We start from the raw sequence: 26,343 nt of genomic DNA on the forward strand, positions 1-26,343 counted from the left end.
CAACGGGCATCGTCTGAGGCATTTTGTTTTCAAGGTTGTTGCACGCCTCCCCCCCCCCCCCCCCCCCCCGCCCGAAACTGGAATACAGCATGGCGTCGTGACCTCTTTTGGACGCCAAGGGGGAAATCCCGCTGGCAAGGGCAAAAGCGCCGCCGGCCGGTTTCCACAGCGCCCACCCGTTCCCTCTCCCTCCCTGAGTGTTTTCTTTGGTGGCAATGAGTCGCCCTCTCTCGGTCGCAGTGGCGTTTTCCGTTGCTCCCAGCGGCTCTTACACACGGCGCTGTTGTCCCACTGGCCCGCGACTCGGCGTGTAGAACATGATCTCATTGCATACAGACACAGGGTATCGGTTTTGTGGTATTTGCACCCAGCTAAGGAATACTTGATCACTTGAATTTACAAAAAAAAAAACCAAAAACAAAAAGAAACAATATAACTTTGATTCTAATGCTTACGGCATTTATTGCGCGCAATGCGTTCTTCAGGCATCAAGAATTAAACCAATTATGCTTCCTATTTTTCCCTCCGACATTCCTACCTTTACACTAACCTGCACTAGCGTTTAGGGTGTATAACACTAGGAAAGTCAGCAATGAAAAATAGGGGCATTTCCTGGTACCCTTTGGTTTATGCGGCCTTAAAGGAGAAGAGTCAACAACCTCCCTATGAGTTTTTTCCACCGCGTAGAAATATTACTCGCGCGCTCTGCGGAATTGTTACGTGCCAAACCCCACCCTTTCGCCTTCCCGTCTTCTGGGTATTCACCGATGCTATTGTAGAGACCTTCAGTCATGAAAACTGTGCAGGTTGTTTTTACTTGCGGCTGAGTCACACAGCTCAAGGGAGGCAGAATAAGAAAGGCCTTGAATTCAATACCGCGATGGTAGAAGATTTTGGGATAAGGATTCCAAGCCCGGGACTTTCCGGAATATTGTCGTAACCGCCAGAATGCGCGTCAATTTTAAATATTTATTTAAACATAGATGCTCTTTTCTTCGAAGACAAATAAAAAATAAACCTAGACGAATCGCCATTCACGCAAACACTATACACATTGTGCAAACATCTACTGTCTACTATGTAATGCAATGGCAAGCAAGCATGTTAACAGCCATAACTACAGAAATGCATTTCAGAGAAAACGTCGAAATTAACACAACCGAAATCAGGACGAAGAAAATATACCTGCCCCCCCCCCCTCCCCCCCCCCATCTCGAATAAGCAAAAGGAATATAACTGAAGCTGCAGCACTTCGAAAGTCTTATTTATGGTTCATTTTTCTCGGTAAAGATGGCGTGCGACAGAAATGTTTGAATTATTAGACTGCAATGCTACATTGTTTAAAGCTCCTTCAAAACTGATTTTACGTAAATATATTGTGGGATATTTTATTAAACGTTACATTAGGGCTTTAATTAACATAAACAATATATTTTACTGAAAGGTTCTGTTCCTTCTTTTAAACCACATCTTTACGTAATTTCACTTCGAAGGGATTACCATTTTTGCCCGTCTCATGTCCTAACAATATATATCTGTGTGCAATCACATCAAATCCTGCCATAAACGTTCTTATATATAAATTAATACTGTTTTAAATACAAGTACACGACCACCAGCACTGCAAAGTTTAACTGCCCAAATGAATAATCAAGCCTTTATCGGAAGAAAACAAGTGGCTCGCGATTGCTGTTTGGTAAATTAGGAAGTCAGGAGGGACAGCGTTGTAGCTGCGTCTTCATCCTTACACCTTTTCATTTGTCTCGGTTCTTATTCTTGGTCCGTCACTTCTTTGTTCTTCCCATGCTGCAGACCTGCGCGTAGATATATAATCAACCACTCTTGCACTACTCGAAGCAAGCCGCTACGGCGGACATATTGCATGTGAAATGTGCTGAAGTTTCGGTCTTCTTTGTGAAACGTGTGTGATGCCGGAAAAATTGTGTTAGGTCCGATGTCCACCTGTTGTTTTTGAGTGTTCCGTGCCTGCCAAGAATCCACTTGTACAGTATGTGCGGTGTGTATGCTGCGTTTGCTATTATTTTGTTTAGAAGGGTCTGTTGCGGTCGAGCTACTTTTCTCGCCCTATGAAACACCGGCTCGTGCTGTTTCAGGTAACCTACGCTTCCTGTCGTGTTTTTATTGGTTGGGACGTAGTGCGCCACTGTTCTTCCAGGGGAGTCTCCACAGAGCATTTTTTGGTTGGGATTTCAGCCCATCGATATTTGGATCAGCACTGAGAGATGGCAACAGCGCCAAGACAGCTGAAAAGCTGCAAGAAGCGCTTACAATTTTTCAGGCAGGCCACTGAATTGCATTCAATTCTTATTTGGCAAATATTTCTTTATGGTGTTAATTCGTGGACAAAAGCTGCTAGAACATCGTGAGTAGGTTTGGAAAACTTCAAGACAGCGCCCGGGGCAATATCAATCACCATCTGGAGTCTGAACAAACATAACGAACTCGCAATGGGCCTTCAAGGTGAACGCCACCGATTTTTCAGTCGTACTAATTTAATAGTTGATTTATATATATATTTCTTCGTTTATTATGCATGTAATACAAATAAAACAACTTAAGAATTGTTTGGACCGATAGCCAGAAGGCTAGTGTTGGGTCCAATACAAATTACGATACAATATAAGCAGACGAAACAGCAACGATTAATAAACAACTATAGATAACACAAAGAAAAGTGCAACAATTCACATAGGATTTCTACTGGTCGAGGAGGAACGCTTTAAGTGGTGACACAAAATTACTTTTAACCTTCATACATTAAGAATTCCATTCCAAATTTGGGCATCATTAAATTCGATTAGTCTTCGCCCATAAGTATTGTGGCATGGTGGTAGGTTAAAACTGAGAGGAGTTGCTGCTCTTGTGGTTCTGCTGGCAAGTCGGAAGAGGTCTAGTGGAAGCGGGTCTTTAGATATTAGAATACTACGCACTATAACTGCAGTTTTTAGTAGATATATTGAGTTCAGGGGTAGCAATCTCAGTGGTTTGAATAAAGGCTTTGTTGAGTCAGTGCACTTTGAAAACGTCACAATCCTATCCGCTCGTTTTTGCATGCGAAAAATTCGGTCTAGATATGCCATATAAGTGCTGCTCCAAGATTCTATACAGTACACCACCTGGCTATGAACAAAAGCAAAATAAAGAATACGCAGGATAGGGAGACCAAAACACTCACGAGCCTTTCGCAATAAATAGCAGGCATAAGCAAGTTTTGAGCATATACTCTGCGTGTCTATTGTTTCCAGTGCATGTCGGTTTCAAAAATAATCCCAAGGTAAGGCTTGTTCACGATGAAAAATAGCGCAAAACGTAGACGAAGGACGGAAGGACGACATGGACAAGCGCTAACTCGCAACTGGGGTTTATTGCTGAAGCACGCAATAAATACTGGTCATTTGGAAAAAAAAAAAAAAAAAGAAGCAGCCTCCCATTTGGGAAGCTAGGTCATAACATAGGCAGTAACACACAGTAACATGTGCCACTCATTGCTGGGGAGGGAAGAAGGAAAAGGGAAGAGAAACCTAAGTAGATAACTAAAATCAAGGTAAAGTAGAGGCTAAGAAATCAAATTAGCAATCTACCAAGTTGACCGATGGCTCGCTGACGCACAAATTTTGACATTTTTAGTATGGTAAGCCTCCATAATTTCACGAACCAGGTTGTCACGATGTCTAAAAAGAACGGTGGCCTTAGAAAAAAGCGGTGTGCACTTTCTTTTGTGCGGCTTATGGTCCTCTTTAATGCTACAAGCGCGGCAATGCTCCTGAAGATTCCCAGACTGTTCTTTTAAAAAGTTGTGGTGTTTTCCTAGCCTAACGTTGAGACACCGCCCGTTTGCCCTATGTAAACGCCTCCGCAAGACAAAGGCAGATTGTACACCACACGACCCCACACGGTACAAACGGCGAGCGGTGCTTAACGGAGCAACCACGCCTTTTTATCTTGTCGCTGCCGGTTTCCTGCTGGTTTAGAATATGTGAGCACAAACTGCTAAATTTTTTTCAGCCCAGAAAAAACCATGGAAACGCCATAGCGGCTTCCCACCTTCTTTACTCCATGTGCCATTCTATGTATATACGGCACGACGCCAACTTTTTGACGCTCCCGTGTAACAAGTTTCGACTTATGGCCCGCCTTAATCCATTGCACCAGTTTTCCACAAGTCATCTTTTTAACATGCATGGGGTAGCCAGATTCCTTCAACCTGTTGACCTGTGCAAAGACGCTCTTTTGTAAGGCTTGGATAGATGATTTAGTGATGGCTGCTTTGAGACAAGACGTCGCGATACCATTCTTAATAATTTTGGATGTCCAGAGGCAAAATTAAGAAGTGCTTGACAGACCGGGGGCTGTAAGCCCAACAAACGTGATCCCGGAACACGGACAACGATAAGTCTAAGAACCGAAGTGCCAAATCTTCAGGCTGCTCAACGGTGAACTTCAAGCCTGAGCTGCAATCTATAAAAACCTTCAAAATGTGAGGCATGCTATTATTTAGATCAGACTGAACAGAAAACAATAAGTAGTCATCCACATACCTGCAAATATTATAAACCAATCCAACTGAATTACGAAGAATGTTCCTGTCCACCTGCGCGAGAAAAATATTGCTTAGTACGGGGGCAACGCACGAACCAATACAAACACCAGTGCGTTGAATGTAGCAGCTTCCTTTCAAACCGATAACTGTACAAGATAGATAGAGGGACAAAATTTCCATGAAGAAGTCTACAGACACACCGCATCTGTTCACAAAGGCAAAATCATTGCTATCATTCATGATACAACCCTTAACACTTTTCATTAACTCATCATGAGGCATAGAATAATACAAACCTTCGACATCTATGCTAAAAACACCACACTGCCCTGGGTTCCTGGCCCTCAAAAGGTCAACCAGCGCTTCCGAATTTGGGATGACGAAAGGATCCAGCACATCAAATGATGTAAGATGCTTCTGCAGGTGAAGGGTGACCGAGTGTTGCGAATTGTGACGCTCAGAAACAATTGAACGGAAAGGTATGCCGGTTTTATGAGTCTTAGCTGTGAAAAACACCATCAACTGCCCAGCGTCTGCCTTCTTCACGGAGTTCGCCAGCTTTTCCAAGTTGTGGCTTTGGAGCAAGGAAACAGCGTTTTCTTGAACTCTCTTGCCCTTGAACATGATCATTTTAAAGTTCTTATCGATGGCATCGGTAGTCTTTTCCTCAAAAGTGCTATCTGGCATCACCACAAAACAACCCTCCTTGTCAGCGCATATTACTCTAAGATCATTCGAAACAAGGAAATCGACGAGAGGGCTGGTGGTCTTTACCTTTCTTTGCCTGCCTTTCGTCTTATCGAGGACGCCGACGCATTCTTCCACGCACCTAGGGCGAACATCAACGCGGGCAAGACGGGATAAAGACTTGGCTGCTGCCAATTTTTCGGCAGGCTTGAAGACGGTCTCAAAGCCTAATTTCGGTCCAAGTGCTCGTTCGGAATTTCCATTTCTCCAAGGATGATGACATTTCCTCGGGTTTCGTTGTGCGTTCTCCTTGGTAGTGTCGGAATTAGGGAATTCCACAACAGTTCCGTGATGTCAGACGAAGAAGCGCACCAGTCCCTGAAGATCCTGTCTTTCTTGGTTTGCCCGCACGCCACTCGGAGCTGATCCTTGAAGGACCTCTCCTATCGCCACCACTCGGACCACAAAAGTCTGCATTACCTTCTGCGGTGGCCCGCCGAAGGCTCGAAAAAAACGCAAACAGAATGAACGTAGGCTGGACGCAGTCCGTAGCGAAGGTGCCAAGAAAACGTCCTAGCCTTACAGACACAAACAGCAATGAGTGCCACGATCACTGCGGAGTCATGGAAGTTGAAGTTGTTACAAGGAAAAGAGCCCACTGAACTAGAAATCGCGTTAAGTAATGCCGAAAGTTGGGCGAGTTGGTGAACGTTCATGATGAAAAACAGCGCAAAAAGTACACGAAGGACGGAAGGGCGACACGGACAAGCGCTAACTCGCAGCTGGGGTTTATTATTTATTATATTCAAGGCTTGTTGGTCACAGTAGGCGATTTCATTTTATTTTTGCAACACACAAGAAGTAATTTTACAGAAGCAAAAAAACTTGAACCAAAATTGAAGCTTCTCGGAGCCCGAAGAGTGCTGCTTTGAGTGGTGTCTCATGGTGACGACATAGGTTTGAGGCAAAGCGCTTGATGAAGACACTGGATTCCAGCCGAGCCGCACGCGCGCTCTACCGTTCTGTCGTTGTGAGCGAATATCAACCGCTGTACCGCAGCACGTGGAGAGTGCCTTTTGATATCCATGAATCGTCCGCGATATAATCGGCCAGTGACAGTTGGGACTTGTCATTCAATTTCAGTTGAAACAAAGAAACAAAAACGTAAGAAATATTCTACGTGCATGGTCAATGAAGGCAGAACGAGCGAGCGATCTCGAATGCGGCAAAATTACTGCCAAATGAATTAAGTCTTCGCTAGCATTTATAAGCCATTTATGCAGTCAGGCACCTTAAGGCAGTGGCCGGGACATATTTCCTGAAGCAACCATGCAACGATTATGAGCGTGGCCGAATGTTAGTGCAAGTCCAAATTCCCATCCATGCCTCGATGTAGACTCAAAAAGCGGCATCGTTGCGAGCGAGGTTAATGCTCCACAGGCACAATTATTTTTGTGACAGGCTGGCTCATTAAAGTAGTTTCAGGAAAGTTGATCTATACCAAGCTCTGCTCGTTTCCACTTCCCTACTGACCGTCTGTATATTAGTGGTTTGGCAGTTGCCGCGTGCAGCAAGATCGTCCGGACAACATCTGATTTCTTCAACCACGGCCTGCTACTCACGAGCCCTAACACCCCCATCACAAGCATCCTGCGTAGGTAGAAGTCCACACGTGCGTTCTCCGATTCGGGAACCAGTTGAGGCTGCGGTAGCAAGAATCCAATTTTCTCGAAGCTCCTTGGCCGCAGGGAATCCGTGGTAAAAAATTGTGTTGTTTTTGGTTGAATAATTGGTGGATGCTAACACGCAACACTCGCCACCATCTATTACTGCAAGCAATGCGTTGAGTGCGAGCTATACCTAAAAGGCGGTGATCCCAGGATCGATTCTGCTTGAAAACGAGCTGCCGTTAGTGTATGCGTTGGTCCAAGCTTATTCGTCTATCTGCGGCGCACGGCAACTGGACGTTGAAGCTATGCGCGCCTGTTATGGTGCCTTTGTTCGCCTAGAGACTTGCAGCGAACTAGGGAGTTGTAGTTGTGTGAGTGTTTTAGGCATGCCATGTACTGGTCCTCGTCGTGTAAATGAAAAATGTTGTGCGTGAGTACGGCCTGTTTTCTGCCTGTGGCTTCTGAAGGGACCTGGCCCCACGATTACATTTCAGCTAGTTTACCTCGAAATCCTATTTTTTGAATTTGTTAGTCTTCCCTGTAACATCATGTACGATCACAAATAACACAAGACGAAATGCCGCATAGTTGGCTCTCAGTACAAGACAAATCGCTTGTAAGGTACGACGAGTTTTATAGAATACAACATATGTCTAGTAATTCCAAACAATTACCGTTTAAAATGGAGAAAGACCAAAAGAACACTTGGGTAACCCGAGAATAACTCTTCGTTAAACCTCTATAACACAATGATAAATCCTAATTTTTATTTTTGCACCTGGTCCAAGAAATCACTTCAGCATTCCAAATAGTATGCAGAAGGATCATCGACACCAATTTTCATGTCCACGAAAGTTTATCGTCAGCCGTAGTAAAAAAATTAAAGGGGTTCGACGCTGTTGAACCGAAATTTAAGCGAAAGCTTTCGCTGCGAGCGACCGAGCGCTGCATGGAACCGAACCAGCCTTTCGTTGAACGCATAAAGTTCGCCGGCGTTCTAGGCATAATCCACGTTCATGTCCTGCGCATTCGATGCCGGGAGACGCATTCCTGTTCAATCTGTCAGTTCTCCGCGCCTGCGCGCTCATGCGCAGTGCAGAAACTACCATCCTCTTCCTCTCCACGACGGCGCGCACATCTGCTGGGATGACGCCACTATCCTCCTCCTCTCTGTAGCGTGTGGAACATCTGTTGAACGCAGCAACTGGTTGGCATGGTATGGGCGCATGCGCACTGCCGCTCTTTTTCAGGCAGCGCGAAATGCGCGAAGGCTAGCGTAGTGTAGCTTTCGCTACAAAAACCGTGGTGGAAAGCTCTCAACAAGCTTTATCAATATAGGAACAGCCCAGTTTCTTGCCGGCCTGCTGGCAGCACTTTGAGAATTGAATAGCAAGGAAATGCCTTAGTTGCTTATGTAAGAAATATATACTTGTCCTGATAATAGCTTACAAGAAATAAAATTGTTTCCAGAAATTGTCTGCATGCAAAAAACTACATTTTGCTTAACGTTACCAAGCAAGCTAAAGCTCATACCCATCGTCATCGCAGTTTATTATGCTGTCTGCACTTAAATGGTGATGATATAAAGTACAGTACATTGTAAATGAACGTCACACAACAGTACTTGGTTTTAGCGCGCAAAGATAATACGCATGGTGGAAATAGCAATGAAAAGAAACATTGAAGTTGTCAACTGACCGCTGAAAATAGGGAGGTGACAACAGCGTTGATGAATAGAAAAATTGCTAGCCAAAAATTTTGTTCAATGTCAGTGGTCGCAGAGTGAACGTTTTGCAGATCAGTTAGGGTAATAACTGAAGATCTAGTTAGTTCAACGGTATGAAGTGTTGTAAAGACGTCTGCGTAAACATTTACAGAATGCATGCCGCACGCTTTTGAAACGTGTAGCCGTATAGTATATGGCATCTAACGGCCCATAGCGGCATAGGCTATGAGAAAATCTGTAATGGGGGCTCCTGTAATTTTGACTTGTTGATAAGGAATTATTTTTATTGCCCGGAGTTCGTTAACCAGCACTAGAAAACGCGGTCGCTGTGGCAGGGATCGTGACCGAGTTTTGCAAGTGAGCAGTGTAGTGGGCTAACAAATGTGACACCGCAGCGTGATTTCTAAAATTTGGAAAGTGTTTTATTGGTTCAATAAATCAAATTTGTAAGGGCAAAGATGTCTTATTTTGACATTATTACTAGAGGACAACCACTACCACTCAGTCAGTAATAATGTTAAAAATGATTGTCTAAGCAAAGAAAAAAATAAACTGTCCATTTTGGTCAAGTTTGAATGTTTCTCGAATATATTCCATTCTCTTCACAAAGCTTGACTCGTCACATTCTGAATTTGCACTTATTCTACGCAGTCTAGCATTTCTCTTGCTGTTTTTATACTTATAGTTGCAAGATGAATTGCTTCGCTGGTAACTTTCCATCGGTTGGTTAAAAATCCCCCGTCTTGCCGTCGGCGAGCAAACTCCTCGTTCTTTCTAGAATTGCGCTTAATTAAAAACATCAGTTAAAACCTGAATCGTGATCTCGGCTGTCAGCTAGCAGCCCTCCAGTGCCCGGGTAGATGTCAATGGTATCTACTACCTGGCGCATGTGCGCAATATGAGTGACAATCACTTTATGAGCATTCTCATTATCAGTGGAAGTAAAGATGATATCTACCGGTGCCAACAGAAGGTATAAAATTTTAAATTCGTGCCAGCTGGTTTCACTCACCTGAAAACTCTTAAAGTACTGTTTTGTTATTGCAAGACGACTCCACTGCATAAAACTAATGGTAGTTTGTTTTTTGCTTTTTTTAAGGGAAGCTTACTTTTCCGTCCTGTGTCTGCACATCACAGTCTTTCAAGCGAAAAGGGAGGCCGGCGCTGCGGTTGCATTCAACGCCTGAGTGGAAAACATTAATTACCTTGAAGATTGCAACTGTATGTATTCCTGCTTGCTGTGCAGGTGGCAGTGGTAGCGATGAACGTTTTAATCAATAAAGGTCGTTCGGCCGCCGAACTGGAAGAGACCTTGGTCTATGGCTTTTGTGGACTTTAGAGTGTTTCGCATTCAGTCGAAAACACCTGCGGTTTCTGCCACCACGACATGAAAGCCAATTTCTAGCAACCACTTCTGCGCGACTGGCGAGAGCAACGAGTTTCCAAACATCGCATGTTCACGGTGCCGCTGCCGCTTCTTTCAGGCTTCACTCGGTAGCTTATACATTGTGAACTAGCCCATAGCTGTTTGCTACCACCAGTGAACAAGCAGTTTTACCCCTCTGGAGTTGAGCAGGGCAGCGCAGGCTCGGCTCCTAATGGGCTGATTTTGCATTTAGACTGCCTGCTTATTTGTGTGCAAGCTATAAAACGGAGGTTCATAATCCAGCAAAATTGTCTAATATTTGCACGTATGTAATCTGGCCGAGCCGCGTTGCACGGCAGCGGCGCCCTCTCTACCTAAACTGGGCAAGTACACCTTTCCCACTTTTTTAAATTGAACGCACGAGCGGCGACCGCCGAGTCGATAAGCGCCGTACGACAGAACACAGCGGCGAAATAATCGAGAATACGCGCAGGCGCGCAATTTGCACACCGATGCAGCTGTCCTCTGCCAGGCTGTTACGGGAACCGGATCCAACCCCATCTGCGTTTCTGTGCGTTATCGCATTTCCTTCTGTTTTCTGCATGCCGCTGGGAAAATATTAGAAAAGGCCGAGATAGAAGTTCCTGTTCAGCAGGACTTCGAGTGGCAGGTAGCTTTGATTTGCCACCCCGCCGGGGTGGCGCAGTGGTTACGGCGCTAGACTACGGTTTCCAAGGAAGCGGGATGGAATCCCGGCCTCGGTGGCCGCTTTTCGATGGAGGCAAAAAGCAAGGCGCCGGAGTGCTGTGCGTTGTCAGTTCACGTTAAGAACCCCAGGTGGTCAAAATTTCTGGACTTTTTCACTACGGCGTCTATCATAGCCTGATTCGCTTTGGGACGTTAAACCCCACAAACCAAACCAAACCTTTAATTTGCCGCAGAAAAGTACTACGTGACCTATAGCAACAAGAAACAAAATGCTGATACGCATGTAGTATAAAAAGTGGGCGTATATCGCATTCCATCCAGCTCTAGCGTTACCACCTGACCGCTTAATTTGTAACTTGATAGAAGCTTTCAGAAAAGAAAAACGATGATGACGATAACGGTGCTGAAAAGAAGCAGGGGTGGGGTCCCGTTCCCAGAAAAGCCTGGCAGAGGACAGCTGCACTGGAGTGCTCATTGCGCGCAAGCGCGTATTCTCGCTTATTTCGCCGCTGTGCTCCGTCATATGGCGCTTATCGACTCAACGGTCGACGCTCGTACGTTCAGGTTAAAAGCGTGGGAGGGTGTACAGCGACTTCCTTTCCCCACCCATTCAACTTATATCTCGAAGGCAGCAGGCAAACACAGCAGTGGGCGCTTTCACTCGTTTGGTAAGCCTATGTAGTGTGACAAAGTATAGGTTTCCCGCAACGGCGAGCTCTTGCTTTAGTACAGTGTGCGGTGCATGTGGTGTGTAAGAGGCTGCAATGCGGGTGCGGGCATTGCTGTAGCTTCCCCTAAATTATTGATCTGGCGTCCCGTTGAGCAAAACTCGGTAAAACAATATTCACAACTGAGCGGAACTGTTTTCACTGCTTTCGGTAGCTTCGTTTAGAAACGAAGGTGACGTTCATTCCTTCCTTGAAAGGAACGTTGGGCTCAATCGGACTATAAGAAATAGCTTCGCGACTCATGTAGGAGACAAGCTTTACTTTGGACAGTGCTTATGAAATGAGCCAGCCAGCGCGATTCGATCTTCCATCACTTCAACCATCACACCTTTTACAACATTCTTACATTACAAGAACTTGACAGGCATTAAGCTTTACGCGTGCGGATGGAAGTTTGGTGTCACTGCATGCGGTGGCCTCTAGAATAGAACTAATAGAGCAACATGGACAGAAAATAAAAGTAATTGTATGGCCAATGCAAAATTTTTTGCAAGTACATTGCGGCTGGTTTCGCTTGCATACGTCACGAAATTTGAAGAGACATGAACGCGAGTTTCTTTTTTTTTTTTTTTTTCACAATGAAGGTATTTGGAACTCTGTAAATGCATATTGAGCCACGCAGAATAGCTGGAATGAAATATGGTGAGTAGGCTCTTTGCATTTCTAACTACGTGTGTAAGGTTAACCCGCATAAAAAGCAAACCGACTTGGCCTCCTGACAGAGCCTGCATGTTAGCACTACATGAACAGCTGTGAATGTGCAATTATGCCCTCATGCTTGTCACAGGCCGGCATCACCTTAGGCTTTCCAGTTCGAACGATGAGATAATGAAAAGTAGCGCAGTCTAAGTGCTTTCATGTACAGTGGAAATAAAGGTTTCTGCTAAATGTGTACACCGTGGCTTTGAGAATCGCACCTGCAAAGTACGTGGCACACTTGTGCTTAGCCCTAAGGGCATGACACGATAGCTTCAATGGGTCCTTTAGGCAGCCAAAGTAATCGGGGACTCACAATATTATTATACCAGCGCCACGTCGTACGCCGGTATGTTGCGAGACCACATGTCGTCACAGTTAACCGCTCTGGCATGTCTATACTTACGTTTTCCAACGTTCCATATTAGCGCCCTCCTCTAATAAGGGACGCTGATTAAGATACACAAGGAAGCATACTAGAACGCATAATGCACTTCAAGGTAGAAAGACTTTCTCTTAACAATGCCGAAAGAACGTGCATCAATTACCTAAAAGTAGCGCGTCTCACTCGCAAAACAAGGTCACAGCTTCTATACCCCACTAATTACCCTAATTTTACTTCCATCGTCATTAAGTATCTACCATTATATGCCATAGTAAAGTTGTAGTCGTGCTATAATATCATTATGAAAATTTAACTATTGGTTTCATCAGTTTCAATTCACATGTGGCACGACCCCCTCAACCTATCCCGATTTTCTCGGCTTGACAACTACGGCGGTTTTTACCTCGAGCAGGGGCCTTTAACGCTTTCCCGTAGAAATGCAAGCTATCCGAACGCCAGGCGTCCTAACCAAATAACTATTGATCGTCTAAATTTTTTTTTTCAGTTTCTTGTTTCTTTTTTTTTTTTTCGTTCACCAGAACGGTATGATATGTTAAGGAAAATGACGCTTTTGTCCGAAAACCAAGAAAGTACGAAGTCATAGCTTGAGGTGCTCGCTTCAGTCTTACTTTACTTGGTTTGGATGGATGTTTGTTTTGTTTTGCTTGCTATGCGCCAGCTAGATGTGTCTGAAGCCTTTTCCATTTTTTCACCGTACTGATGAGTTCATTCCACCATGCAGGTAGGTTTTGCTGATACCTTTATTTCACAGGAAGAGTATGGTTAAGATGGTAGGTTTCTTACCGCGGCAATTCGGGCGTTTTAAAGCTGCAATGAATCATGATTTAAAAATAAATGTTCTTACGAACTGAACTGAAGTGACTTTAGAAGTTATGTAGAATGTCGGCAAGAAGATATTTTTTCATCTCACCCAATTTATTAGATGGTCCGCATCAAATGATTAAGCCTTTTAAAAAATTGGCTGAGGCTTAGCTAAGGTTAAACCTGGATATCTCGAAGCGAAAAGCTTCAGTGATGATTCTGGTTTAACTTATGGTTATGCTTTATGATTTAGCTTATGGATATGCTTAAGGTTTAGCTTATGGTTATGCTTTATGATTTAGGCTATGGGTATGCTTACGTTTAACTTACGGGTATGCTTATGGTTTAACTTATGGATATGCTTGCGGTTTAGCTTATGGTTATACTTAAGGCGTTTCAGGCTTAGCCTTGCTGCGTCGTTAAGCGAGACGCTCTTCTCGTTTCGTCGTCGTTTGTCCTTCAAAAATACGGCCTCTCTTTAATGTCTCTTAAGAGGAGAATAAAGGTGAATAAAGGTGAATAAAGTGAAGTGAAGTGAAGTGAAGTGAAGAATGACGAAACCTATCCTTAATCTCCTATCTTTAGCCTCACATCATTTGCCTCCTATTAGGGTTCGTCGCAGTGCTACATGTAATTAGGTAAGGCGCAGTACTGTCAAACGTTCTCCGGCAAGGGTGAGTTTGGACGGTACATCATCGCTCCTGTCGCGTGGCGTTCCTTAACGCGCGTTCAAGTGTTGGATCGCAGATGACGAGAACGCTAAACAAAAACTAATCTCACTACTGTGCCGGAGTATCAGGGTTCGAACCCGGCAGCGGCGGCGGGATGGATGGAGGCGAAACGAAGAGGCGTCCGTGTGCTGTGCTATGTCAGAGCACACTAAAAATCTCCAGGTGGTCGAAATTACTCCGTAGCCCTCCACTACCGGCTCCTCTTTCTCTCTTTCAACTTTCATTCCCACCTTCCTGCCATCCCTTAAGCGCGGTTGAGGTGTTCACAGAAACAAGTGCTACAGATAATTCGCCTTTCCCTTCCTGTGCGCCGTGCGTGACGTCACTCGCGCTCCGACATACGCCGGCTCACGCAAAGCGCGGTGTTGACTAGCGTAGTGAAGTTTTATGTTTCAATACTAGTGTAAGCACTCATGTAAAGATTGGGAAGTTGTCGAGCCCCATTAAAGGGGCCCGACTTTGTTGCTTTAAACGAGGTAGCCTTAGTGTAGCCTTTCTTTTCATTGGCAGAAAGGAAAATCAAAGAAGTTTAATAGATACCACATGAGATTACGTTCCGCGCTCCTAGATGTGCTAAATGCACCGCGTTGTTGGCACTCTCATCCGCGACTGGGTAAAGCGCTGTCAGATTCACGGCTTACAACCTCCCCCAACCTCGCTATCCACTCTTCTGTGTCGACACCCGGAGGCCTGCCGCAACTCCTGCCAAATATTTATCTCCGTTCACTTGCCTCCACAGTTCACCCTCTCACAAACACTACCTTTCTAACTGCTCAGAACTGTCCACTCTCTACCATATCACTGCCAGCCTCCATAACCCTGTCTTCCCGCTAACACCGTATCCCAACCTAGCCACTTGGGAAGCGGCGCTTCCTCGCCTAAAGGCTGGCCGACCAACATCACCTTGTTGCTTGGGCAACTGCTGCGACTGCACCGGCTTGGGCCCAGGACTAAGGGCTTTACACAACACTATTGAACACCACAAATTATCCGGGGCTTAACCTGGTTAGACCAATGATACCATGCGAACGCAGTTTTCGCATTACCCACGCCAGGACACATGGAGACAATGACGTCAAGATCTGGCGGGCCATTCAGAAGGAAGGCAAAGAAGTTGAAGGTTGTTGCTCAATTGTTAGCCCGTGTATTGGCGCTTTCGTACTAATAAAGATAATTTAACTATCACGCTCGCCTTGAGCGCTCTAGAGCTTCACTCTGTTAGCAGTTCTCAAATAAACACCACTGTATGCTGACAGCGCGATATTTTTTCGTGCTCTCAGTGTTTTCTGAAACACCAAGTAGGTGAATGTTAACCTATTATTGTGCGCGATTTGTGCTTTTGCTCAAATTTTAGCGCCAGTACGGTGGTGCATCCTTTTAAGGTACATAGTTGTTTGTGGTAAATAAAGCAAGTGTTACCTTATAACCTTGCATTTCCTCCAACCTGTGGCTGATTATCGAGTATTGCTGTATTAAAACAGGGTAGAGCCAGAACATTCCTCAGAATATTTATTCACATGCCTTGAAATACTGGACTAATTCGGGTAAGCAATTTTTGGGCGCAATTTTTTTCTCATGATCCATAATTGCACCATATCATTCGCTTATTGCACGGATCATTCTGCAGGTTTGTAGTTTTTCGCTATCTATTTTCAAAAATGTGAGAATGCTAGTCTCAATTACCCGCTGTGAGCGCTGAACAGACATCAGAAGCAAAGTTTTGTTGCCCTTAGACCATTTCTATCAATATGTTTATAAAATAATATTCAGTAATTACGTCCCAACTCAAACCTGTCGCTTAGAGCTAGACTGGGATATTTAGGCCAGCCAGTTCTAGTTTTGTTTTAGTGCTGAACAAAAGTGTAACGTCACATCATACGTGTTCCTAATTAGTGCAAGAATCACGTGTCTTGAAGGACCTTTTGAGTCAGATTTTGCCCAATCGCATTGAATATTCTCTTTGTAAAGGTTGTTTCTGAAAATGGAAGAAAGATTTTTCTTGAATAAAAATAAACTATAGATGATATAAAAGTGAGAGGACACTGGGTCGTGGTGGGAGGTATTGACACTGACGACGACGCATGAACTTTGTGTAGATATTGAACAAATCACGCCATCATGACTAGTTTCAAAGCGCTAGTTTATATTCAAAAACAATGTGTTGAACAAATATACCAATCCAAATAAATTCACTATGATATATAAAATAGCGCTTTATTCAAGTGCAACTACACTAAGGTGGCAGCTCGTTCCTTTACTTGGAGTTGCAAGCTCTGGTCACATTCCAAAAGGGTGTCTCACGTTGAAAGCGGTAGATGAAGATGGCACATCTTGTACAAAAAAAGCAAGGTCACAAAATCGCAAACTCTCGCATAAACTACAATACAAACACCGGTGTACTGATGCAGTAAGTCTGGATCTATCTGCCGGCAAGATGATGACAAAAAGCCTGGATGAGTAAAATAGAGCGAGGCTTACGATACAGACCCTGATGTCAATGAACCATGATTTTATCAGGCACGGCTATTGAGATAAAAGTCCTATACGCGGCTTTGAAGCAATGAGATCTACCTTCAAGAGTTGGTATACCTATAATGGTTTGCTCACTCTGCGACGTTGAGAATCGATTTCCTAACTTTGATCATGTCGATTCGAGATGTACTGCACACTGTGTATGGCTTCTGGTGACGAAAGCTCAGCTTGAAAAAACTGAGCTTGAATGATAAGTGTTTAACTAACCGGGCGCTCATGTGTTGTTACATTGTGCGCGCACCTATGCGATCACACTGAAAACCTGCAAAGAATTCGGCGACTTTGGGTGCAGTGATGAAACTGCAATTGAAAACATGCGGCCCGCTTTGAAGCGACATTTAAGAATGAGGCGAGTTGCAGAGACAACCAATGCATTAGGCGTTCAACTTATCTATCGATGACAGAGATAGTTCCGAATAATAAACCGAGATGTGTCGGCGGCACGAGAAGTGTATTTCGCATAATATAGCCTCATAATGCCCATAGCCTGTTCAGGCTAATTCACAAAATGTGGGAGCGCTAAAGCCAAAATCCTTAGGTACCATGCTTTTTAGACCGCGGCTAGTTACAAATACTTGCAAGGTCGTACGAGAATATTATTCTCTGCAGTCTATAAAAGACCTGCGGACTGCCTAGCTGTACCGGTCACTAGCATGAAAATCTGAAAGGAAAAGACAGATAATTGCATTTGAACATGTCTCTCGCCATGCAACATCCTTGGCACCTTTCTACACTGCGTTAGAGGTTCTCCAAACATTTTCTAAAGGACACCACTAAAGATCGTAATAATGTTGTATAACATTCACTTGTTCTCACGTTTCTGTTGCCGGTCACTACCAGGCGAAAAGGCACAAATGAATTAATTTCGTTGCCTCACGCAGGCAAACGTTGGCATGGCTTCTCATCACGTTTTTAGCTGGTTTAACCCTTGGCTACTTGCTACTGGTGTCCATTAAGTTTAGTTCACTCCGTTTTTGGTGTAACCACATACCGTGTTCCCAATTATCTTCCGTGAACACAGGATTAATGTATGATCTCCCCATCACAGAGATCTCGTTGTTTTTAGATGTGCATAAAGGAAAATTAAAAGCGCTGTAAGCACGGTTCAACAAGTGAAGAGTCAAGTCTGAAATAAATTCACTGCATCAGCAGTTCTGGGAAGCGCAGTGTGCCAAGTTTTAGTGCTTCTTTTTGTGTCACTCTTGTCCTTTGTCTTGTGTTGGTATAAGGCTGGGTTAACTTGCAGCAGTGTCCTCTGAGGCGCTCCCAGAACATCCTCAGTACGCACAAAGTAGATCGCAATAAGTAAAACTTGTCCGAAATTCACAGGCAGCTACTGGGCACTTTCACTTGGCAGGGAGGGAGTCACGTAACAACAATTTATCCACGGTATTTCAAAGCAGCAGCTGAATTCAAAGGCGGCAGCTGGATGCTTCGACGCACGATTTGGTGCCGTTTGACTGCAGCCCGAAGCTGTTCAGGCTCGTGGGCAGTTCGTAATTGTTGTTGTTTCTCTCATCAAAGCCGTGGATAGTTTGTTCTTTCTCTATGTCGATGTCGCTCTTCGTCGCCGTCCCTGTGTCTCCAGCCCTCTTAAGTGATTTTCTGCCTCGCAGACCTTCAAAGACAAGTTTTTCCAGTTTTCCTGTTGGCGCCTCGCAGAAGATGAAGAGAAAGTAGCTGATGATATAGCTCCAGGCCAGAGTCGAGAAACAGAAAGACGCCTGCAGAGATGTGGAAGATGCGCCACATTTGCAATGTCAGTTTGTTTTAGTATTTTGCTCCATGTTTTATATAGACTACTTTCCCCCACTCTATGCTCAGGGCAATTTGTCATTAGCAATCCTCTTCTTTGAAACCTTAATCGGGGAAGATATTGCTTGCCAGCTATCAACCTGAGATCACAGGTGTACAGCATCGACCAATGACAAAGCGGCCTAAACATGCGGCTGAAAATACATTTCAGCAACATTTTTGCCTCTCCCAAGTACAAACTTTATAATTTTTCTTAAAGGCAGATTGATGTAAAATACGATACCATGTAATATATACTGCGTGACTGATGATCCCCCAATTGCTCATAAGTGCTTTGTATGAAAAGCAGAGTGAAGATTATACAGGCTCCCCAAAATTAAAACGGAGCATGAGTGCTGCGATAATCTGCTCTGCCTCGTCAAGGCCACTCACTGATGAGCCGCCGGGCCTCAAATAGTGCAGCATTTGCCACCCGGATGTCCCACATGCACCCAGTCTTAATGCATGCGCATCCGTTTACAAACCGCGATACAATTTTTTTTTTGTCTGCCTGGTTTTCGGGTGCATCCACAAATGTCGGTAGGAATATAGTGGTTAACCCGCAAAGTGGTTCGGTGGAGACTAGCGGCAGCCGTTCCTACAATCGCAGTTCAGTACAAAAAGCAATTTGCCAATTTAGAAGTTCAGATTGGGAGACGTCCTTAAAATAACGCGGCTTTGCCATCTCGCATATCGAATCGCTAACGGGCCGGTCTTTTTTTTTTTTTTTTTTTTGTCACATTCAAGCAATGTACTGATCTGTCGATAACTACGAGAGCATCTGGAAAGAGGAAGATTTATTGGCAGATTTTTTTTTCAAGAATGGCAAGTTTTTTCGTATCATGCGTGGATTCGCATATAAATACGCAAAGTATGCATCAATTCATTATTCGCATGGCAGACTGCTTATGGCGGGCAGTTGCGCATATTTGACAACTGTTGAACATGACTATTACCGCGCGGCTAGGGAAAATCTGGAGTTTGCTTTTTTTTTTACTTCACTACCGATAACGATAACAATGCATGGTAGCTTTGAGTGCTAGTGTGCATTATACCCTGCAGGATCGACGTATGTTCGGTGCCAGGCTACTGCCGTATACGTACCACTACGAAGTGGGATAGGAACATCCTTTCTCGAGAAATATGCAGCGCCAGCTGGATAAATGGCAAATGGACGAGGTATACGCCAAAGGCCAGCCTGGCCATTGGCGCGAATGCGCCCCACGACAGGAACGTGCACAGGAAGCCTGAGAAAACAAAGAAGAGACGGCGTCGTCAGCACACTTCCGCTGTTTCATATTTCAAAAAAAAAAAGTGCCTAGTATTTTAACACGAATAAAAGCGACACGAATTCAAGGTGGTAGTATTTAACTAAAGTGAATTTTGTTCCACAGGTTAATTACAGAGGCAACTACAAGGGAGATGTGCTCCACTTACGCAGTTCAATGACATAACCGTGTAGGGTGATGCTACGAGCAGAAGAATTATGGACACGCTCGCAGAAACTCTGCGTAGAGTAACGATTAGCGCTCTTGGCTGTAGCGCGGAAGGATGGTGGCTTGAGTCCTGGCTTCGGAAAGACGTTTTATGTTAGCAATGAATTACAGCTCATGAGGACACGCCGTGGTGGCACGCTGATGTGACACGCTACATCCACAGGCTCTTGACACGCCATTGTGTATACGCCCTGCAGCTGGCGAGTGCTTCATGGTAAACTGAAACTGGAGGAATACGCTTCGTGTTTGTGAATTCATGAGTAACGACACTGTAATCACACGTCTCATCCTCTATGTATAGAAATTGTTTTATATATCCTGGATTTTTGGAACTTTTATGCGCCTGTTTGTTCCTCCTCATTGCGGTCAAATTGGAAAGAGTAAATGAGCCGTTGCTACCAAGCTTTCGATAATTCGACGCAACTGCAAAATAGGGACAACTCATTCGACTGTTGATTGCTAAACCAAGCCAAGTCGCTTCCATTGTGAATGGGCAACAATGTATAAGATATCACAATACACTTTGCCTCTGGCAATGGCGTACATTTCATCAAATGCTAAGCATGTATACGCATTTGAATGGCGTATTTAGATTTGGTTGGTTAGCCTGCACGCAGCTTTATAGGCATATTCCTTCCATGTCAACAATTAATTGACATTGATTTAGCATATTCTGGTAAAGAAATACCGATAGCCTATTTATTGTGCATGCGAAAGAATGAAACGTGGGAAAACAACGAGACGACAAAGCAGCACATGCAAAGCGCACGCAGCACGCGCTAGAAATAGAAACGCATATCGCAAAAAAAAAAAAAAGCGACAAGCCTGCGACCCGAAAAAACAGAAAGACGACAAAACAGCGCCGCTCAGTAATGCAAAACTGAGGAAGCAGTGGATTATTATAGCCATAATCGTAAAGGGTATAGGACAACTCATGCACAGTGACGTACAGAATTAGAGGTTGCTGTTTTTCTCGATTAATTAAAGGAAATCGGTTAAGATTAAATATTTCAGGCTTGTGAGTTGGGAGCCTTCTCAGAAAACTGAACCGTTTTCGTTGCCTAGTGAAAGAACCCCGGTAATGGTTTAATGTATAAATTGAATAGAAAGCTAAGTTAGGTAAGCTGGATGCTATTGTAGTCTAATGGGGTGTGTAGTCAAATGGGGTGGTCGGCAAAGTTGATCTGTTCACTTCAGCTTGCCTTCGAAACCCGCTCATGCCTGTGAAGTTTTTATTTCCATTCATTTCAATTAAAGTCAAACAGCCCTTAACCGCGCTAGCTCGCTGATAAAAAACGATTCTTTGGCTGATCGAAAGTCTTTGTGCTAGAGCAAAAAAACAAAAAAACAAAAACAAAATCTCTCCGCTGCTCGATTGTGCCACAGACCAATAAAACGCAGGCACTGCCATTTTCGTTTTTAAATTTACAGTTATGAGCATCATGTTTACTTCCAAAGCTTGCGCCTTCGCGTGGAAAATTTTCTTCCTCGATATTCACCTGTTTAGTTGCGATTTATTTTATACAAGCCCGGCCTCTTTGCGCGCATGTAGTTTTCTATTCGGACCAGAGCTGAGGTTTCCAAGACAAGAAACTTGTTGGCCAGTATCCGAGTTAGGTAAGTTAGATCAAGTTAGGTTATATTTTAATGGCATAGCGTTGCCCAGGTTATGCTTGTCTAATACAGATAAAACTGCACCACTAAATCCAAATAAGAGAGGACTGCGTAATCACTACTTCTGTGACGCACTTTGAGGAACACTACAGCGCACTGAAATACGCTATTCTGATGTCGCTGTGCTGCTTCCCGTGGTGTTATTTGGTCGTCATGCAGTTTTTCTGTGTGCTGTTTGGACACTGCGCTGTTTTTTGTGCGCTGTTCTTTAATATCGCCGTACGGTGGCCCCATTTGTTTCTTGCCTCAAAGAGACTGTTACAAAGAAACTGCAATGCTGAAAAAAACTGCCGCTAGGTTAGCGCGTTTTTATGTTTTTTCGGCGGGTGGATAAAGTAGTTTCTGTGCCTAGGAATTTTAAAGTACTGCTACACGGGTTCGCAAGAGCAATATCGGAAGCAAGTCGTAAAATGAAACGTCTTTTTTTGGGGTACTCAGGGCGCAGATAATTTAGCAAACCACTACTGCTACAAATCAGCCAAATATGTGCAGTACTTTCCACGTCCGCCGCTGTGGAGGAAGGTATCGAACGCTAGCGAAGCCTTCAAAACGGATTACATGCTAAATTAAATTTTTAAGAAAGGGGAAGATAAAACAGCTGTCGCCGTAACGTAGTGCTAGATCACAGGACGCGACATTTGGAAGTCGTAGATTGAAATCTTACTGAATATACCTTTTATTAAACATTCTGCTTAATTTCCTCTATGTTTAATTATTACTGTACCATTTGCAAAAAAAATATATATATATATATATATATATTTCTTTCGCTTAGATGCCGTTGGCGCCCTTCTCATGCATGCGACTGCTTGTAATATTTTGAATTATTACTTTTTATTTTTACAGTTTCGTCTGCATTTCCAACCCTTTCCGTCCCTTAGCAAAAGCACCATTGAATCAAAACATATCTGAGTAAACCTAAAGGCTAAAAAAAAGCATGACAATAAAATGAAAAAAAAAAAACGAGTGATAAAAGTCGCCACTAACGGGCGCAAATTGCTGGACAGCCATTATTAGTAAACAAATTTAGTTTTAGAGACTTTCTACAGAAGGTTAGTACGTCACATCCGATGCCACTCGCCTTACGCACATACGCGACGAGCTGCTAAGAACATACATTCCAGTTCTCGTTAGGTGAACACTGACGATCTAGCCTGTAAGGTAGCGCATATAATGGAGCGTGAGCCACAAATGCTTCTTATTTAAAGATAATTGCGTTGTTCCCTTACAATAACTTAATGAAAAATGTGAAAATGTTCAATTTTTTGAAGACTGTTGCAGTAATTGCCGAATACAAAATATGTGGTCTCCCAGAAAATTCATTACGTGATTTTTTTCGTGCTGTGTTGTGTTTTATGACACATAGGCAACTAAGGCCATCATCATAATCATCAGCCTGACTATAACCACTGCACAGCGAAGACCTCTCCCATATTTCTCCAATTAACCCGGTTCTGTGCTAGCTGCATCCACTTGACCCCTGCGAAATTCTTAACCTCATCCGCCCATCGAACATTCTGCCGCCCCCTGCTACCCTTTCCTTCCCTTGGAATCCAGTTTGTTACCCTAAGCGACCATCGGTTATCTTCTCTTCGCACTACATGTCCTGCCCATGCCCATTTCTTTTTCTTGATTTCCACTAGAATGTCAGTAACTTGAGTTATTTCTCTGACCCACTCTGCACGCTTCCTATCTCTTAATGTTACCCCTCCCATTTTTCGTTCCATAGCCCTCTGAGTTGTCCTCAACTTAAGTAGAACCCTCTTGGTTAGCCTCCTCGTGTCAGCCCCATAGGTGAGTACAGGTAAGATGCAACTGTTGTGTACTTTCCTCTTGAGCGATACCGGTAAGCTGCTAGTCCTGATATGCGAGTGCTTGCCAAACGCGATCATTCCCAATCTAATTCTTCTTATTTCCTTTTCATGGTCTGTATCTGCGGTTACTATCTGTCCTAAGTAGACATATTTGCCTACTAATTCCAGTGCTTTGCTCAGTTCAGTTCAGTAGTGCAGTCGTGTCCGACCATTCGTGACCCTATGGACCATATCAAGCCATGCTTTCCGGTCTCTCACTATCTTCCTAACATCACATAACTTCATAACTCGAGGATGCCACCTAACCATCGCGTTCGCGGCCTACCCCTTCTCCGGTGACCCTCAACCTTTCCCAGCATCAAATTTTTCTCCAGCGACTCCTCTCTTCTCATCAGATGACCAAAGTAGCTGAGATTTAACTTTAGCATTCTACCGCGGGTGCCAAAATCCGCTAGGTCACGAAGGATGCTGAACCTCCATGTCGTATAGTATGCCTTCTCCATATCAAAGAAGGCGTCAAGAGAGTGCTGCTTACGCATAAATGCTTCACGGACAGTGTTTTCATGGCAGACTAAATGGTACGTTGTAGAACATGCTTTTTTGAAACCACACTATTGGATGTCTAGAAGTTTCCGAGATTGAAGGACAAAGGTTAGCCTAATATTTAAAACACTTTCAAATAATTTTGCAACGCAACTTGTAAGGGCTATAGGTCTATAACTACCGGGGGCAGTGGATGGCTTTCCTGGCTTCAGGAAGGGCACAATAAATGCTTTCTTCTATGCCTATTGGATCTTTCCAGACACCCATATCTTATTTAAAAAATTCACAAGGGCTCCTATCGCAAGGTGTGGAGATATATGCTAGCATTTCATAGTGTATTTCGTCCAGGCCAGGCGCCGTCTTTTTGTCAGTAGCTAGAACGGTATTTATTTCTTGCACTGTAAGCAAAGAGTTGTAAGTTTCCTTTCCACTCCCACTTCTTAGAAGTATTTGTTTTTCAGCTGAAGTTTTGTATTTTAAGAAGGATTATGTGTAGTGTAATGAACTTGATACTGAAGAAAAGTGTTCGCCTAAAATGTTTGCCTGTTCTTCTATGCTTGTTTGCGTGCTGGGATCTGTAAGAAATAGAATTGTAAAAGAAGAGAAGCTTCCGTCAAGTTTACAAACTTGCTCCCACATTTTTTTTTTATGTGATTGAATTATTTGTGGCGGATATATATTTTTGCCAGGAAGACCTTTCCGCATTGCGGGGGAAATATTCTACTTTGGTTCTTGTCTGCTCGAAATTTATGAGAGTTTAATCCGTGGGGTGCCTGTGAAAATTTCCCCAGGCTTTGTTTTGTTTCCTTTTTGCTTCTTTACATTCTCGCGAAAACAAGACATCATTTTTTTTGCACAGCTGCTGAGTACTGCGGGGTAGCTAAGTATACTGCACCTATAATGCAAGTTGTAATCTTTTTGTTCAACTCATCTAAGCTGAGATAATGTGAATAATATTTTCAAGGTTAATTTTTGATTGAACTAATGGCGAGTTAGCTAGGTGCAGCTTCCACTGTCGTGGTTTGTTAAGTGTGATGGCTGGTGAAGGTGTTAAGCTGATTGTGACAGGGAAATGATCACTCCCCTACGTTTGTCCTGAACATCCCATTTAAAATCTGTAAAAATTGATGGTGAACTAAAAGACAGATCTAAGCAGGTCATTGCTCCAGTACTTGGCGGGCAGTAAGCAGGCTTACCAGTATTGAGTAGGCAAACATCGTTGCATAAAATAAAATCTATAATACGGCCCCTGCTATCGCTTTGTTTACTTCCTCAAAGAGTAGAATGTGCAATAAAATTTCCAACTACCAGATACGGCTCTGGTAGCTGTTTAAAACGTCAATCCAGGTTATGAAGTGTGACATTAAAATGAGGTTTAAGGTATACAGAACATAATGTTATTGTTTTGTAGTGCAGCATAGTGACCGCAATAGCCTCATAATGTTCTTTTTAGGTCAATTTAAGGAGTTGCAACTGAATTCTGAATGATAATAGCAACACCTCCGGATGACCCATATGTTTGCGGTCGATCTCAGCGATAGACTTTATACTTGTTTAGAATGTTTGTGGGTTTAGGCTTTAGGTTTGTCTCCTGTAAACATAGAGCAACCGGGGCAAGTGAATTTAAAAGATCGGTTACATCACTATAGTTCCTAATATGTCCACGGCAGTTCCAGTGGACCAGAAATCCCACGTTTAATGATTTGTGAGGATGGAACTAAATACTTAGGTTTCCGGATTATCCGGTCCTAATATTTTATTTCGCTCTCTTTTTTTTTCGTTCAAGAGAGTGCCGCCGCTGGAGCGGGGGCGAGTGAAGAGTAGTATCTATCGCCTGCTCGGAAGCGCTGGAGGTTCGCAGACGAGCTGTGGGAGAAGAGATTTCAGGCTACTCCTTCCGCGAAGAAGCCTTTTTGGCAGCCGGTGGAAGGGCCGGCGGACCCTGTTTCTTAGATGACAGGGCAGCTTTCGCTGTTCCTGTTTGAGGTGGAGGTGGTGCTGCTTGAGGCGTAGCCTGAGCAGGAACCAGATCCAAGTGTGCGTGTCACCCTACCACGCCACCTTGGAGTATTTTGCTTTCGCTGTGAAAACAAACGGGTTTTTATCTTTGATTTGTTGACGTGCTTTTTTGAAGCTGATGTTTTCTGTTGTTTTCAGTGTTATAATTTCCTTTTCTTTTTTGTATGACTGGCACGACCTAGAGTATGCGGAGTGGTCCCCCTCGCAGTTTGCACAATGCGGCGCAGCAGCACAGTCATCGGATACATGGTCCTTTGCAGCACATCTAGTATATGTTTTGCGGCTGCGGCAACTCTGTGAGCCGTGACCGAAACGTTAGCAGATAAATCAGCGTCTGAGGTAGTGTCGAACCTTTACTTTGATGTATCCTACTTCATTTGAATCAGGGAGT

General features: G+C 43.9%; 1 protein-coding gene across 1 annotated transcript in view; it reads right to left on the reverse strand.

The window, feature by feature from the left end:
- Positions 1 to 5,602: 5,602 nt before the first annotated feature.
- LOC146172543 (nose resistant to fluoxetine protein 6-like) overlaps positions 5,603 to 26,343 on the reverse strand; it is a 68,340-nt gene continuing 47,599 nt past the window's right edge. The window contains exons 15-18 of the mRNA XM_084585795.1: positions 19,511 to 19,653; positions 18,056 to 18,336; positions 16,854 to 16,912; positions 5,603 to 5,751 (exon numbers count right to left, since the gene is read on the reverse strand). Coding sequence (XP_084441921.1) covers positions 5,603 to 5,751; positions 16,854 to 16,912; positions 18,056 to 18,336; positions 19,511 to 19,653 — 632 coding nt within the window. The remainder of the gene's footprint in view (positions 5,752 to 16,853; positions 16,913 to 18,055; positions 18,337 to 19,510; positions 19,654 to 26,343) is intronic.

The sequence above is a fragment of the Amblyomma maculatum genome, unplaced genomic scaffold, assembly GCF_055883805.1.
Source record: "Amblyomma maculatum isolate TAMU_Amacu unplaced genomic scaffold, ASM5588380v1 scaffold_13, whole genome shotgun sequence".
NCBI classification, from domain to species: Eukaryota; Metazoa; Arthropoda; class Arachnida; order Ixodida; family Ixodidae; genus Amblyomma; species Amblyomma maculatum.